We start from the raw sequence: 17816 nt of genomic DNA, 5'->3' as shown, positions 1-17816 counted from the left end.
TGCACCTTATGTTGCACTTCCCCTTCTATCATTTTTCTCCTCCACACCTGCTCCTCTTCTTCCCAGTGGATCAGTGTTGAAAGGGCTTGTAATAATTCATAAGGAAATTGTCGTGAATTTGTTTACAATTCCATGCTTAGTACAGCATCTCACTCTCAGTGCAGACCTTGCTGGGAGGATAGACCTGATCAGGCCTGGAGTTGGGCTTGCTTTTATTTCCTGCCTTAACGAGCCCTAGGTGGTAAGCCTCCGCCCCCTACCTAGGGAACTCGTATTCCATGAGTCCCACAGGGAGATCAATGATTGTTTCCCCATGGTCCGCATGGGTGTTAAAACAGGGCTGTTTGCTCATAATAGCCAGGTTTTCCAGCATGTAGCTTAACCTGCTGGGCTGCTCCATAGTTTTTCAGGCAGTTGAAGCATTGTGTAAAGATGTTGACGATGTGCTCTATAATGTTACTCGTGGCAACATAGCTCTCATTTGTAGCGATTGAACCCTTGATTTTCTAGAGGATCGATGTGACATTAAAGTCCAGTTATGACTTCAAAATTCATAATGCTGAAGTGCAAAGGGACTACTCCCTAGTCCAGGATTCTCTAAAGGTAAACTTGCAGGTTGAGTCCGTAATTAAGAAAACAAATGCAATGTTGTCATTTATCTCAAGAGGCTTGGAATATAAAAGCAGGGATGTACTTCTGAAGCTTTATAAAGCATTAGTTAGGCCCCATTTAGAATATTGTGAGCAATTTTGGGCCCCACACCTCAGGAAGGACATACTGGCACTGGAGCGGGTCCAGCGGGGATTCACACGGATGATCCCAGGAATGGTAGGCCTAACATACGATGAACGTCTGAGGATCCTGGGATTATATTCATTGGAGTTTAGGAGGTTGAGGGGAGATCTAATAGAAACTTACAAGATAATGAATGGCTTAGATAGGGTGGGCGTAGGGAAGTTGTTTCCATTAGCAGGGGAGACTAGGACCCGGGGGCACAACCTTAGAATAAAAGGGAGTCACTTTAGAACAGAGATGAGGAGAAATTTCTTCAGCCAGAGAGTGGTGGGTCTGTGGAATTCATTGCCACAGAGGGCGGTGGAGGCCGGGACGTTGAGTGTCTTTAAGACAGAAGTTGATAAATTCTTGATTTCTCGAGGAATTAAGGGCTATGGAGAGAGAGCGGGTAAATGGAGTTGAAATCAGCCATGATTGAATGGTGGAGTGGACTCGATGGGCCGAATGGCCTTACTTCTGCTCCTATGTCTTATGGTCTTATGAAGCAGCTTTATTAAGTGAAAGGCAGGGCAAATTTATACACTAAAGATAAATTTCTGTCAGCGATTTACAGAACATCGTGAGCTACATACTTCCTACATCGTAACAGAATGGCAGAGCATACTTTATCCCTCATAGCTTCCAGTTTTCTTGTGTAGTTTTGAGCTTCCTTGTTTCTTTATTACTTATTCACTTTCCTACATTTGTTATTTTCTGCACCACAGCAAACCTCTTGTGAGGACACTTTTTATGCTGGCAAACCAATCGCCCACCCCTAAAACCGGCTCCCCCGAGGGTACCAATTAGAACTGTCAATGTACAGTTCACTGCACAATCATGTGACTCTTGTCCAATCATGAGTGTGTTGATGTGAATAGCATTTGCTTGTGCACGGCATCAAACACATTCCTTTGCAATTACACCACTCCTACAATATCGCTACCTCACAGTTCTAAACTCGTACAAGCTGGTTTGCAAAGCACGGCTACAGATTTTACCATTCTATCTTACAGACCAATACACAAGAAAGAATATATCCCCTACAGCCTCCAGTAACACACAAAGAATGAGCATAATTCTTACACAATGCAGGCTTGCTGTTCAAGCTTGTATTAATGAATGATAGAATGGTTTCAGTTTAGAAGGCGGTTGGCTATCCATACTGTTCACTGCAAGAACAGTTCAGCTAGTCCCATTTTACACCCTTTCCCATAAGCCGACAATTGTTTTTATCTTCAGGTGCTTAGCCAATTCTCTTCTGAAAACCACAATTGAATCTACCTCCGACGCACTCTCAGGCCGTGCATCCAGATCTTAACAGCTTGCTACAAAATTTACTATTTTCATGTCGTCTTTGGTTCTTTTGCCAACTACCTTGAATCTGTGTCCTCTCATTCTACAATAATGGAAACAATTTCACCCTAACTACTCTATAGACCCCTTATGCTTTTGAACATCTCTATCTTCTGTGCTCAAAGGAAAACTACATCGGTTTCTCCTGTCTGCCCCGATAACTGAAGTCCCTCAATCTTAAATCATTCTGTAAATCTTTTCTGCACCCTCCCTAAACCAGTCAGGTAGGCCGAGATTTTCCACCACCCCCAAGGTGGGTTTTCCCGTGGTGGATGCGGCAAGCCATCCCTTGGATACTTACATGGATCCCCCACCCCCGCCACAGGGGGTTGAATTCAATGGGGCCAGAATATCCTGCTGGCGGGAAGGACTGGAAAATCCCACCCAGTCTTCCTAAAATGTGGTGCCCAGGATTGGACACAATACTTCAGTTGAGAACGAGCTAATGTTGAAATTGTTCATCGTAACTTCGATGCATTTGTACTCTGTTCCTCTATTTCAGGAGCTTAGAATCCCATGTGGATTTTTAACTACTTTGTCAACCTGCACTGCGACCTTCTTCATGGATCTAATTGTGCACATATATTGCGCACTATGGGGCGGCACAGTGGTTAGCACTGCTGCCTGACAGCACCAGGGACCCGGGTTCAATTCCAGCTTTGGGTGATTGTGTGGAGTTTGCACGTTCTCCCTGTGTCTACACGGGTTTCCTCCGGGTGCTCCTGGTTTCCTTCCACAGTGCAAAGATGTGCAGGTTAGGTGGCTTGGCCTTGTTAAATTGCCCCTCAGTGTCCAAAGGTTAGGTGGGGTTACGGGATAGGGCAGGGGAATGAGCCTAGGTAGAATGCTGTTTCAGAAGTGTCGGTGCAGACTCGATAGGCTGAATGGCCTCCTTCTACACTGTAGGGATTCTATGATTCTATCTGTGATATGCACTTATAGCCCAGGCTTTTCTGTTCCGGCATCCTTTTTACCCTTAAGTTGCCTCTCCTTATTCTTCGTACAAATTTCATCTGCTTTGTATTCATCTATTCCACCAGCCTGCCTATGCCCTATTGAAGTCTATTACTATCCTCCTCACAGTTCACAATACTTAGAAGTTTTGTGTAATCTACACATTTTGAAATTGTGTCCTATACACCCAAGTCGAGATCATTATTATAGGACAAGAGTGGCACTGGTACCGACTCCGAGAGTAGCTCACTATGTATCTTACTCTACTGCACTACTCTGTTTCCCATCACTCAGTCAATGTTGTTTCCATGGAATGTCCTGGAAGGATTTGAGCCATCCGCCAGCCATTTTTTCCATAACTGCTGTAGCCCAGGATTATTGGGCGTTTCCTGCTGTAGCTCTTGGCATTTAGATTACCCAGAATCCCCAAAGTCCATAGATCAAAATGCAGGACATCTTCCATTTCAATGTCCAGATCTGGGATGATGCCTGAAGGTTTTTTGACAGGTTAGAGTATGAAATGTGACCATGTAGATGCTGGATTGTTGACTTGTAGTGTACATCACATTCATAGCCTTGCATTTTGACCAGTAGGTGACGTAGGCCAGAAATTTCCAGCTATTCGCTGGTGGTGGTATTCTCTGGGCCCATTGGCTTTCACGACGGCATGACTTCAATGGGAATTCAGACCGATACAGTTCCACGTAGAAGTCCCTGAAGACCCCATTGATACCCACCACACTTCGCACCGTGCTCGATCCTCCATCCCGAACTCCTCCGATCTCCCTAGCTGCCTCTCGCTTCCGAAGCTGGTGCGCCAGCATCCGGCTCGCCTTTCCTCCATTTTCATATACCGCCCCCTGCGCCTTCCTGGTGGTCAACAAATTGAACTCAGCCTGGAGGCTACGCCGCTCCCTAAGGAATACCTCCTCCGGAGCCTCCGCGTACCTCCTGTCCACCCTCACCATCTCCCCCACCAACCTCTCCCTCTCTCTCCTCTCCCCCTCTCCTTGAGTGCCCAAATGGAGATCAGCTCTCCTCTGACCACCACCTTCAGCGCCTCCCAGACCACCCCTACTTGCACCTCCCCATTGTCATTAGCCTCCAGGTACCTCTCTATACACCCCCGGACCCGCCCGCTCACCTCCTCATCCGCCAGCAACCCCACCTCTAGGCGCCACAGCGGGCGCTGGTGCCTCTCCTCCCCCAACTCGAGGCCCACCCAGTGCCGAGCGTGATCAGAAATGGCTATCGCCGAGTACTCCGTATCCTCCACCCTCGGAACCACAGGCTCCACTGCTGCACGCTCTGCTGTTGCTACGGTCGGTGTCACTCTGCAGAACCAGGGGCCAAGGTGGGTGGTCAGTGGGATGAGCAGCAAGATGCTGCCTTGCAGGCGACGGCAATGGCAGTCCATGACTGGATACCGTGGGGGGACACCAGTCCCGTGGGGAGGGGGTCACCCTGGCCACTCGGCCCATTGCCCAATCACCCCTCACCCCCAGCCCTGGCTGGGCCTCCCCCCACCCCAGCCAGCCCTGGCAGGGCCTCCTCCCACCCCAGCCAGCCCGACCTGTGTCCGGACCGGCAGCCCACAGTCACGCCTCTCCGTGTCCTACCTCCTCTCTCTCCCTCATCAGCCATAACACTGGTTTCACGATTTTTATAAGCACAAGTGAACTGCGCCATCGGGAACTCGGCCCACTGGAGGCGGAGAATCGCGGAGGCTCCGGAGAATATCCGGTCAGGCCGGCTAATGACATGCAGACGGTGTTTACCGTACGTGCGTTGTGGAACCCACTGGCGCCGCTTTCGTAGCGATGGAGAATTGCGACTTGGCGTCAAATCGGTACCCACTGCGATTTTGGCGTTGAAACTGATTCTCCGCCCAATCGTGTTTCTTGATTCCGGCGTTAGCCAGCAGCGACTCCCGCCCATGGATTTTTCAGAGTCAACTTCATTGGCAATTGGAATTCAACCCAGGCTCATGCATTAAAGTATCATGGAGAGCAAACATGGTAATGAATACACAATGTTGTAAAGTATAGAGGGACCTCGGAACATGATCTTGAAGATAACAAGAATGATAGATAATCTGCTTAAGAAGGCATGTGGGATGGGTTCCTTTATTAACCAAGGTTACAATCTAAGATCAGGGAGATTACACCAGAACTGTATTAAACAGTGGTTGGCCCACAATTAGAATACTGAAGACAGTTCTGTTCATCGCAAGGCAGGATGTGATCACAATGGAGAGAATATAAAGGATATTTATCAGGATGTCGCTAAGAATGGCAAAGTTTTGCCTTGAGAAAAGATTGGAACGGAGGAGGGGAAAATTAATTGGGTTGTATAAAATTATGAGGGCCAGGATACATGTGGACAGGAAGGACCTATTTCCCTTGGCAATAACCAGAAGGCTTCGATTTAAAGTAGTTGATAGAGGATTAGTGGAGAGTTGGGGAGAAATTCTTTCACCCAGAGAGTGGTGGCTGGAACTCACTGCTTGAAAGGGTGGGAGAGACGGAACCCTCATCATATTTTAAAAATACTTGAATATCCTACAGGACTCCAGACCAAGAACTTGAAACAGCTCCTTCTTGACTGGTACAGCCACATTGGGCCGAATGACCTTTAATGCTGTAAATATTCTACTTTTTTACATATTTTAAAGTAATACATAGCAGAATAAGAGGTCCTCTTGAGGTTTAGCTGTGATCTGTAATGATTTATCCCTCTGGAACTGGCTTCACCTTTCCCCAGACATCGAAACCGCCCAAAACTGCAATTGGGCCCCACTCCGTCACTGCCAGGTCAAAGAGTCTTTCTGAGCGCATAGGAAGGAAAAAAGCAGGGTGCAAAACACAGGAATAAAGCTCCATTTGCTCTCAGGTTGCTAACTGCAGTGGCTGAAAGATTCACCTTCCAACCTCGGAAATGTCTGTCCACCCAGAAAAGGTTAAGAACCCTATTATCAGCCAGAGTTGCAGGTTGAAAAGGCACATTACAGGGGGGATTGCAATTCACCAGCATGAACATCTATCAACACATGCTTCATATTTCAATTCACACTGGTTTGACACCAAGGAAAAAACAATTTTGTACCTATTCACCACAGGAGCAAGATTCTAAAATAGGGATCAATAATTGTCATCCCTTCTCTCAGTCAGAAAATTGGGTGTTCACATTACATTACAAAAACCTAAGAAAGAAAACAGCTTAAGAGTGTGCGAGATGTGATGCAAAGATGGTCAAGAATTCAGTGCAAGTTGAGATAATCAATCATTTCTACGTTTCATGTTACTACTGCAAACTGATTGGCCATCTGATCCTCATAATGCTGAACAGGGATTGCATGAAATAAAGAACACAATAACAGAAATAAAACAGATTTTAGATGATGTGTGCTTCATAAAGGTTTTTTAAGTGTTTTCAAAGTAAGCAAATAGGTTTCTCTACAGTCTTTGCTAAGTATCTTTAATACAGGTGTACATATGACTTTTGCTATGTACCCTGTTACAGAGCTGTGTTTAGTCCTTGTTATATTTCTTGGACAATATATAATATATATCTCCATCATCTTCACTCGACATCCTGGGCCTGAAAGTCCACAATTAATTTGGTATTGCCCTGCTCTTCGTCTGGTGGGTCCGAAGGGTTGTGAATTACTCTTGGGCTTGGATACTGATGCACGGTCAATTGCACAAAGATTAAAGTTGGGTACAACTGTGGCTTTATTACAGTCAGATGCGTGGCCTCCTGCTGCAGCTGGCGAAATGGCAGGGCACTGGAGGTCATGCATATTTATATAGTTCTTAGTGGGCGGAGCCAGCCGGCAGGAGCTACCGGCGAACCTGTAGTGCAGGTCCTACCTTACATCTCCTAATACAGTGGTTCACCACAGATACATTGGCAGGTTCTTCGGGACACTGTTCGAGGTGGAGTTTCTATCTGACCCAGGAAAAGGAGATTCTTTTTCTCCGAGAGAAATAGCAAGAACATATGAAGCAGTAAATTGAGGCAGGATGTGTCAGCCAATTAATCCACATTGCTTGGCTCACTCATCGATTGCTCTTCCGTGTGTCTCCGAGATGTGTGGCAAAATGTGCAGAACTGTGAGACTCTTGAAAATTGCTAGAGGAAATCCACAGTGATGACGCACAGATTCACTTTTGGTAGCGAGAAATAAGGGTTCCATATCTACTCAAACGTTTTGCTAAGAACTCTGCTCTAAATCCCGAGTGAAATTTCTGAAGATTGAAAAGGGACAGTGGGCTGGATTCTCCGCCCCGCCGCGCCACTTTTCAGCCTCAACCCGCCGGCGGGATTCTCGGTTACGCCAGCCGGTCAATGGGGTTTCCCATTGTGGGGCAGACCCACGCCGTCGGGAAACCTCCGGGCGCCGGCAAAACGGAGAATCACGCCGACGGAGAATCCCGTCCAATCTCTTTTTTCCCAGTCAGTAGAAAGGAGAAAATAATGCAATGTGCCAGTTTAGGTTATTTTTAACTTTAGGCTTTACAGAAACCACTGCACGATGGTCGCAATTATGTGGCAGCTGCCCACATCACCCGCTCTCAGAATCACCTTTCTGACAATGATGTCAACAGCAGTATGCTGCATTACATATCATAAGACTCCGTTTCATATCAGACAGTGCAGAAGGATGCCATTCAGCCGCTGACCCGCTGAAAGAGCACCCTACCTAGGCCCACTGCCCTGTCCTATCCACGCAACCTCATTTAACTGTTTGGACACTAAAGGACAATTTAAAATGGCCAACTTACCTAACCTGCACATCTTTGGACTGTGGGAGGAAACCAGAATACCAGGAGGAAACTCAGGCAGACATGGGGAGAAAATACAAACTTCACACAGTCAACCAAGGCTAGAATTGATCCTGAGTCCCTGGCCCTGTGAGGCAGCAGTGCTAAACACAGTGCCACTGTGCCACCTGGGGTGTGTGAAACACTACAGTGTGAGAGGGACTGTTGATGCTAACAGGTAAGTGGTACAGACAATTACTAACTGCTGTTCTTTTCCAAGCCGGCACCTCACCAACTTCGATTCTAGATTTCACTATCTCTAATGGCACATTGTGCTTTATTTAACAAACATTTACACAGAAATATATATGTAGAAGAGAGCAGCCAATGCAGTAAAGATCTATTGAATGGAATGTTCTTTGCATTTTCTTCACTCATAATTCTGCAAGTAGTTGTAAAAAATGCAATTATTCAACAATGCTCAAGAGAAAATTAAAAAGCAAAGCTGTATATTTATTGTTATGAACATATCAGTCACTCTCCTGAAATGTCTCCCTCCCAGTCAGGTTAACAGCACCTCTTGCTTTAAAAATAGAACGGAGACCAAGGTTATTACATTTTAAAATTCTGTTGTGCTTTCAAAATTAGTTCAGTTGCTCCATTTTTCACGATGCTGTTTTGCTTGTTTACCATCACAAGGGTCCGCATATTTCAGGCACACAGCTTTTTATCACCATGGTGACCAGCAGTCAAGAACAAAATGCTGTAAATACAAACACATTTTACCGACAAGAAATATAAACACAGTCAACAATTTGAAAACCCTGCTGTGATTTTAGTCAATTGATGCATTTAGCTTGTTTGCAAAATAAATATCATAAATTAACTCCTGAAAATTTAGAAAGCGCTAAAAGGTTGAAAAATATTTAAAACATACAGTGTCTCCTCCTTCTTAAAAATACAAGTACACAACAATGTAACTTTGTGGGTCAATGTGTAAATTAGCTCAATTATGAGAAAACATTTGTCATTTTATTGATTGGGTTAATATTTGCTTTAAATTGCTTCTTTGGTGGTCATAGTGAGCCAAAGCGTTTAGCAAGATCCATTGTGTATATATGACCACTAGGAGAACTCAACAACAGATTGGAAGGCATTATGTTCTGGGTAGGATTGGCCACTCCTCCCCTACACCCCTCCCTTCGCAGCGTATATTCTGATAGTGGAGGCCATTGGCTGCTGGCAGGTTCTTCCATTCCAGCAATATCTATTGTGTTTCATGTGGCTCACCTGTCTCGCCGTGGGAGGACGCCTTCAGTGGCTCTGGAGAATCCCATTGGCTGGAAAGGTCAGAAAATCGCGTCCTCTGCTTCTCCTTCCTCCTTACATCCCCACCTCTTACTGAGGAAGGATTCTAGCCCCTCTCTCTCAAGGGGATTATCTGGACATTGATTGGTGTCACTCATTCCAGTCCCAGAATAGATAGCTGTACACTGTGAGTGTCTCTCTGTTGTTCTCTCTCTCAAGGACATAGCTGTACACTTACACTGAGATCTTTGGCACTGGGACAACACAATCGGTGGAATTCTCCCACCCGGGACTCGGTTGTGTGGCAGGGGTGGGGACGGGAGTCTTTCCTGCTGCAGAGGCTGATGGGAAACAACACCACGAGTTGGATTCTCCGTCGGCGGGATCGTCTGTTTCGCTGGCAGCACACATGCCAGCGGATCTCCAAATCGCGGATACCCAAAATGGGAAACCCCATTGGCCGGCTGCCGGGACGGAAAATCCCGTGACAGAGGATCCCGCCGCATATCTTCTGTCCTTGGTATAATTAATTATGCATCCAGGAATTTTATGCCACAATCCATGGTAGGGTAGGCTTGATGGTATATGTCCCGACATCATACTCAGGTTCCATATTGAAAAGATGTCTGACATCACTAACCACCGTTAAAGAAAGAAGATGGACTCCTTAAGAAAAAAGATGGATCTCTAGGAACACTCTGAGGCTGGAAGAACCACCTGAAAGAAATTTAACCCGCTCCCCCCTCACTGATGTGGTATTCCAGGATCCAGGGTCACTGATGACCTCCATCCTGAACTTCAGAGGCAGCCCCAGGTCTTATTCAGGTAAGTTCAGGGACTGGATTCCCCACACCCCGACGCCGAAATCGCGTTTGGCGACGGGGTGTAGAATCCAGTTTCCCGCACGAAATCGGGACCAGCGCCGCTCCAGCGATTCTCCGCCCCCTTAAAAGCGGCGAGAAACTGGAATTAAAAAGTTGTCATTGGTGACCATAGAGCTGTTAGGTTGTCATTATAAAAAGACCAACTGGTTCATTAATGTTATCTAGTGATAAATCCCAACTGTTCATTAATTGTCCAGCCCAGAGGTGAACCCAGTGTGGTTGACTCTTTACTGTCTTCTGAAATAACCTTGCATTATGTCCACAGAGGAGTCCACATGAGAGGTTAAACAAAATACTTTGTTTATATTGAACAAGAAACTGTTTACACGTTGTATGCAGGTCCAGGTTGGGACTTCTCTGCTTGGCTCCCACTCGGGCAGTGTTTTTATACGTAACATCCACGGCTACGCCATTGGGGCTCCCATCCATCAGCGGGGAAGCTCATACTCAACGAAACTCATGAGACTAATTGGTTCCACCCCGCAGGTCTCATGTGAGTTATAACAACTCCCCCCCCCCCCCCCCCCCCCCCCCCCCACCCAACAAAGTTTGAAGACTGAACAACAGACTGGAACAGACTGGAACTGGGACAGACAGACGCTCATTTTGGGTTCCGACAGGGTCACTCACCTCTTGACCTCATTACAGCCTTGGTTCACACATGGACAAAAGAGCTGAATGCCAGAGGTGAGGCGAGAGTGACTGCCCTTGACATCAAGGCAGCATTTGCACAGGTATGGCATCAAGGAGACCTAGCTAAACTGGAGTCAATGGGAATCAGGGGGAAACCTCTCCCCTGGTTGGAGTCATACCTGACACAAAGGAAGATGGTTGTGGTGGTTGGAGTTCAATCGTCTCAGCTCCAGGATATCACTGCAGGAGTTCCTCAGCCCAACCATCTTCAGGTGTTCATCAATGATCTCCCTTCCATCATATGGCCAGAAGTGGGGATGTTTGCGGATGACTGCATAATGTTCAGCACCATTCATAACTCCTCAGAGAATGAAACAATCCATGTCCAAATGCAGCAAGACCTGGACACTATCCAGGCTTGGGCTGTCAAGTGGCAAGTTACATTTGCACCACACAAATACCAGGCAATGACCATCTCCTACAAGAGAGGGTCTAACCGCCACCCCTTGACATTCAATGGCATTACCATTGTTGAATCCCCCACACTCAACATCGTGGGGGTTACCATTAATCAGGAACTGAACTGGACTAGCCACATTAATACTGTCGTTATCAGGACAGGTCAAATTCTGGGAACCCTAGGTTGAATACCTCACCACCTGACCCCCCAAAGCCTGTCCACCATCTACAAGGCACAAGTCAGAGAGTAATGGACTAATTCTCCAACAACCTGGATAAGTGCAGCTCCAACAACACTCAAGAAGCTCAACACAATCCAGGACAAAGCTGTCTTCTTGATTGCTCCCCCTGCCACAAACTGTCACTCCCTCCGCCACTGACAAACTGTGATAGCCGTGTGTACCATCTACAAGATGCACTGCAGTAACTCGCCAAGGTTCCAAACCGACAGCCACTACCATCGAGAAGGACAAGAGCATCAGATACCTGGGAACACCACCATTTGGAGGTTCCCCTCCAAGTCACTTACCATCCTGACTTGGGAATATATCGCCGTTCCTTCGCTGTCGCGAGGACAAAATCCTGGAACTCCCTCCCTAACAGCACAGTGTGTGTACCAACACCTCAGGGACTGCAGCAGTTCAAGAAGTGAAATATCAAAATAGTTTATTTTAAGATCATGAAAAGGCCATGGGCGGGATTCTCCGACCCCCCGCCAGGTCGCAGAATCTCTGGGGGGTGGCGTGAATCACGCCCCCGCCGGCTGCCGAATTCTCCGGCACCGGAGATTTGGTGGGGGCGGGAATCGCGCCTGTCGGCGGGCCCCCCCCCGGCGATTCTGCGGCCCACGATGGGCCGAAGTCCCGCCCGTTCTATGCAGGTCCCGCCGGCATAAATTGGAGTTGGTCCCTCACCGGCGGGACCTGGAAGCGCGGGCGGGCTCCGGGGTCCTGGGGGCGGCGCGGGGCGATCTGGCCCTGGAGGGTGCCCCCACGGTGACCTGGCCCACGATCGGGGCTCCCCGATCCGCGGGTTGGCCTGTGCCGTGGGGGCACTCCATTCCTCCGTGCCGGCCGTGTAAGCCTCCGCGATGGCCGGCGCGAAGGTGAAGCCCCCCCGCGTCAGCAGCCGCTGATGTCCCCGCGCATGCGCGGACCTACGCTGGCAGGCGGAGTCCATTAGGCCCTGGCTGGCGTGGCGCCAAAGGCCTTCCACGCCGGCTGGCGGGACGCAAACCACTCCGGCGCCAGCCTAGCCCGTGGGGGGTCGAGAATGGGGCGTCGGATGCCCCATTCTCGACTCCCCACCGAGCGCGATTTCGGCGCGAAAGCTCAGATAATCCCGCTCCATGTTAATATTGGAGGTCTGCTCTTTTCCTTATGTCTTCATAAAATGCCTTTAGGATTTGATTTTGTGGCTACTTTCACAACCCCCATCCCGATCCTCCACACGCACTGCCACCCCTGAAGTAACCTGAAGTTCCCAAGAGAAACGTACCCCACCACAGAATTACAGAAATGTGAAGACACAGGAGGAGGACATTCGGCCGATTGTGCCTGAGCCGGCTCTCCAACTGAGCATTATGACTGAGTGCCATTCTCCTGCTTTGTCCCTGTACGCTTGCAAATTGTTTCTATTTAAATAGTCATCTATGACCCCTTGGTTGCCTAGATTGCACAAAAGGTGCTCAAAGCATTCAGACAGAAATCATGGGCGGGATTCTCCGACCCCCCGTCGGGTCGGAGAATCGCCGGGGGGCAGCGTGAATCCCGCTACCGCCGGTTGCCGAATTCTCCGGTGACGGAGATTTGGCGGGGCGGGAATCGCGCCGGTCGGCGACCGCTGGCAGTGCCCCCCCAGCGATTCTCCAGCCCGCGATGGGCCGAGTGGCCACCCGTTTTTGGCCAGTCCCGCCGGCGTATGTTACACTCGGTATTTACCGGCGGGACCTGGCTGCGCGAGCGGCCTCCGGGGTCCTCGGGGGGGGGGGGGCGCGGGGGATCTGGCCCCAGGGGGGCCCCCCCACGGTGGCCTGGCCCGCGATCGGGGCCCACCAATCCGCGGGCGGGCCTCTGCCGTAGGGGTACTCTATTCTTCCGCACCGGCGGCTGTTGCGGTCTGCCATGGCCGGTGCGGAGACAAACCCCTCTGCGCATGCGCTGGGATCACGCCAGCACACGCTGGCGCTCCCGCACATGCACCAACTCGCACCAGTTGGTGGAGGCCCTTCGGCGCCAGTTGGCGTGGCACCAAGCTCCTTCCGCGCCGGCTGGCGCACCGCAAACCACTCCGCCGCCGGCCTAGCCCCTGAAGGTGCGGAGAATTCATGAACTTTCTGCACATTGATTCCTTCTGCACAGACGGTGCCAAAACTACTTATTATTTCCACTGTTTCAGTTTTATTTTGAGCAACCACAGTATTTTCATTTTGTAAAGGTTCTAAGAATGCAGATGAAGTGTTGGAACAAGGGGCGAAATTCTCCGGAAACGGCGCGATGTCCGCCGACTGGCGCCCAAAACGGCGCCAATCAGACGGGCATCGCGCCGCCCCAAAGGTGCGGAATGCTCCGCATCTTTGGGGGCCGAGCCCCAACATTGAGGGGCTAGGCCGACGCCAGAGGAATTTCCGCCCCGCCTGCTGGCGGAAACGGCCTTTGTTGCCCCGCCAGCTGGCGTGGAAATGACATCTCCGGGCGGCGCATGCGCGGGAGCGTCAGCGGCCGCTGACAGTTTCCCACGCATGCGCAGTGGAGGGAGTCTCTTCTGCCTCCGCCATGGTGGAGACCGTGGCAGAGGCGGAAGGGAAAGAGTGCCCCCACGGCACAGGCCCGCCCGCGGATCGGTGGGCCCCGATCGCGGGCCAGGCCACCGTGGGGGCACCCCCCGGGGTCAGATCGCCCCGCGCCCCCCCCCAGGACCCCGGAGCCCGCCCACGCCGCCTTGTCCCGCCGTTAAGGTAGGTGATTTAATTTACGCCGGCGGGACAGGCAATTTATCGGCGGGACTTCGGCCCATCCGGGCCGGAGAATTGAGCGGGGGGGCCCGCCAACCGGCGCGGCGCGATTCCCGCCCCTGCCGAATCTCCGGTGACGGAGACTTCGGCAACCGGCGGGGGCGGAATTCACGCCAGCCCCCCGGCGATTCGCCGACCCGGCGGGGGGTCGGAGAATGTCGCCCAAGATGTCAAGTTACTTGCACTAAAATCTGACATGCAAATACTAAACGTGGGGCAAGCCACATTTTGTTTTGCATTAAAAAAGATGCGCTTGGTGAACAGGGCCATTGTCACAAATCCTTTTAATCTCAATTCAGTGATTTGTTATGATTTGTGAATATAATCACAGAAAATTGTAAAGATACAAAACACTTTGAAATGTTGTATACTACATAAGATGGCTGTTAATCTCTTCATCTTTTAACATTTACATTTCTATGTTTGATTGAATAGCTGTTGAGAAATGAAAGATAGAATCTGCATTTCAAAGTCTGAGGACAAAGCATAGGGTCGGGGGAGTAGACAAAATCCAGCATAAATATATTTGATTAGTTCTCAGTTATTTTATGAGCAATCAGAAAAGACCGGAAATCAGTTATAAATGGATTTTATGCATTCCTAATAAAATGTAATTGATAACATTCATAGAGGTTCATTTTGGCATGAAAGGCTTTATTTTTCACAAAAATTAATCAGATTTTAATGATAGCAAAGTTTAACCAACACAAAATACTCTTGCATATTGTCTATGTATTTAAATTATTTTAAAATGGTGGCGTACACAATTGCTAACTCAACATTGTAGCTTCTCTGTTGTTCATTAATCATTTCAATACAAATGCTCTTGTGTTGGGTAATATATCACAATAATATTCTGAAATGAGAAATTTCATCCAAAAACAGAGATTTGCATCAGGTTTCGTTTTCGGAATTCTGATTGGTTTGAAGAATTCTCCCTCCAACTCTGAAGAACATTACATTCAAAGGGCAGAAATCTCCACAACAGAATTTTTCAAACCTTTACCAGCTTTGTGGCTTTGGTACGCACATAAAAACTTCTGAATCAAGAGCAGAGGTAGACCATTCAGCCCCTCGAGCCAGTCCACCTATTCAATAAGGTAGTGGTTGATCTGATTGTGGCCCCACCTCCACATTCCGTCCATCCCTAATAGCCTTTGACTCCCTTATTAGTCAAGAATCTATCTACCCCGCCTTAAAAATATTAAATGGCCTTGTCTCCACTTCTCTCCGGGGAAGAGTACCAAAGGCTTGCAACACTCATAAAAAGATTGTCTCGATTATCCATTTGGGAGACTTCTGAAATGGGAACCCTTTTATTTTTAATTTATGTTCATTCGTTCTAGTCTCTCCCACAAATCGAAACATCCTTTCAGCAGCCACACTGATAACTCTCCTCAGGAACTTACATGTTTCAGTAAGATCACCTCTCATTCTTCTAGACTTCAATGGATATGGGTGCAATTTGTCAAAACTCTTCTCATAAGATAATAGTCCTCAACCGAGGTAGTTACCAAATAGGCCATGGGCTGGTGTCTCCGCATCCAGACGCTGAAATCGTGGCTGGTGCCGGAGCAGAGAATCCAGTTTGACGCAGAAATTGGGACAGGCTCTGGTTCGCCCATTCTCCGGGCACTGAAAAGCGGTGGCAGCGCTGCCTGGGGTCATTGCCAGAGGCCCACTCCGACCCTGACCGGACGAAGTCCCAACGCCGTGAATCTAACCTGGTCCAGCCGCTCGGGATACTCAGTCCTCGGCCACCCTGGTCGGGGGCGGGTGGATCAGAGGCCGGGGGGGTCCTTATAGGCAGCCAGGGAATGTTCGTCTGGGGTTTGAGGGTCGGGCACCCTGCCGATCGGGGAGGTCTCCTTTGTGGATCTACCTCCACAGTCCGAGTCCGCCATGGAGCACGGTGGGGCCGCAAGAGGACACCGCCGTGCGCATGCGCGGCCTCTGACCCGGAAGTGCGCGGGCAAAGCTGTGAGATTTACTCCGAGTCCCTGCTAGCCCCCTGCAGGGCTGGGAATTCATGTCCCTTTAATCCAGGATTTTCAGGAGTAAAACTCCACTGTTTTGACGCCGGCGTGGGCATATAGTCCCAATAATGGAGAATCCAGCCCCATATCTACCTGTGGATACACCTCTTTTAACACCATTATTAGCAAGGCAAATACCTCATCTGCTCTAACATTCCTAGTACTTTTGTGCCGAGATAAGGACACTGGAAACTTTGTGTGGGATTCTCTGTCCATTCATGGCAGCGGGATTCTCCGTTCCCGCTGCAGTGAACGGGAGACTTGGCTGAGCGCCAAATTCTCCGTCTTCACTAGCAGCGGGGTTAACTCACACAGCAAAATCCCGGCTCTTATGGTGACTTGCTATTTTTCAGGCATGACAATGAGTATGGGAGTGGAGGTGGGGGTGGGGCCAGGGGTTTGTGACAGTGGCAACAAAGATTCCCCAAGTTTCATCAACACATAAAGAACAGATGAAGAACTGAACATTGAGATATTGGCCTGGATTTTCATCACCAAGGCAAATGACAGGAATTGAGATATTTCCTGGCTTCACGCATCTGCCTCAGGAGAAAGTGTTTGCAAGGATGGGATTATTTTCACTGGGAGGGGGGGGGAGGTGAGACTGGGTGATGGCCAGCTGACCTGGGAAAGAGGTAGGAGACAGTCATGGGAGCTGCTGAATGCAGAGGGGTTCTGATGAAAAGGCCTGCCTCAGTGCTGTGTGTGAGACTTTGTCCCAGCTATAATGGAAAAAGGCCCTCTGGACTTCACACCCCACCCCTCCAATACCCACACCACCTCGCCAATACACACACTCCACACCTCACCAGGCCACTTCATGCCCCGTGCCAGGCTATGGCTCCCACCAACCCTCATATGGCCCTTCATACTCCCTTTGCCAAGCTTTAATGTCTATTGACCTACTGTACACCTGTATAAGAAAAATGAACCCTATCGTGACAATAGGATGTGCAAAGAAAGATTTTGAAAACAGTCATTTATTCATTACTTTCCACTATGTTAAGAAAAGGTGCTTTTAGTACAGGGCAATAAAAATGTAAATCATCCATACCCTTTAAAATATCAATAGTGGAAGCTGAAAAAACTTGAAACCTCTTAACGGGGAGAAATTCTGTGTGGAGTCTGCACGTTCTCCCCATGTCTGCGTGGGTTTCCACCGGGTGCTCCGGTTTCCTCCCACACTCCCCCAAAGACCTGGGGCGTCATTCTCCGACCCCCCGCCGGGTCGGAGAATGGCCGTTGGCCGCCTGAATCCCGCCCCTGCTCCCGCCGAAGTCTCCGCTCCCGGAGATTGGGCGGGGGCGGGAATCGGGCCGCGCCGGTTAGCGGGACCCCCGCTGGATTCTCCGGCCCCGATGGGCCGAAGTCCCGCCCAGAAATTGCCTGTCCCGCCGGCCTAAATCAAACCTGGTATTTACCGGCGGGACCAGGCGGCGTGGGCGGGCTCCGGGGTCCTGGGGGGGCACGGGGCGATCGGGCCCCGGGGTGTGCCCCCACGGTGGCCTGGCCCGCGATCGGGGCCCACCGATCCGCGGGCGGGCCTGTGCCGTGGGGGCACTCTTTCCCTTCCGCCTCCACCATGGCGGAGGCGGAAGAGACTCTCCCCACTGCGCATGCGCTGGAAACTGACAGC

The 17816-nt window shown here is 49.6% G+C and overlaps 1 protein-coding gene across 1 annotated transcript in view; it reads right to left on the bottom strand.

The window, feature by feature from the left end:
- Positions 1-8341: 8341 nt before the first annotated feature.
- The window catches only part of LOC140391711 (ras-related protein Rab-38-like), a 115142-nt gene continuing 105667 nt past the window's right edge, over positions 8342-17816 (bottom strand). Inside the window, exon 3 of the mRNA XM_072476477.1 lies at positions 8342-8610. Coding sequence (XP_072332578.1) covers positions 8578-8610 — 33 coding nt within the window. The 3' untranslated portion in view covers positions 8342-8577. The remainder of the gene's footprint in view (positions 8611-17816) is intronic.

Source organism: Scyliorhinus torazame, chromosome 15 (genome assembly GCF_047496885.1).
Source record: "Scyliorhinus torazame isolate Kashiwa2021f chromosome 15, sScyTor2.1, whole genome shotgun sequence".
In the NCBI taxonomy this organism is placed as follows: Eukaryota; Metazoa; Chordata; class Chondrichthyes; order Carcharhiniformes; family Scyliorhinidae; genus Scyliorhinus; species Scyliorhinus torazame.
This window is presented reverse-complemented; position numbering and strand designations above follow the sequence as displayed.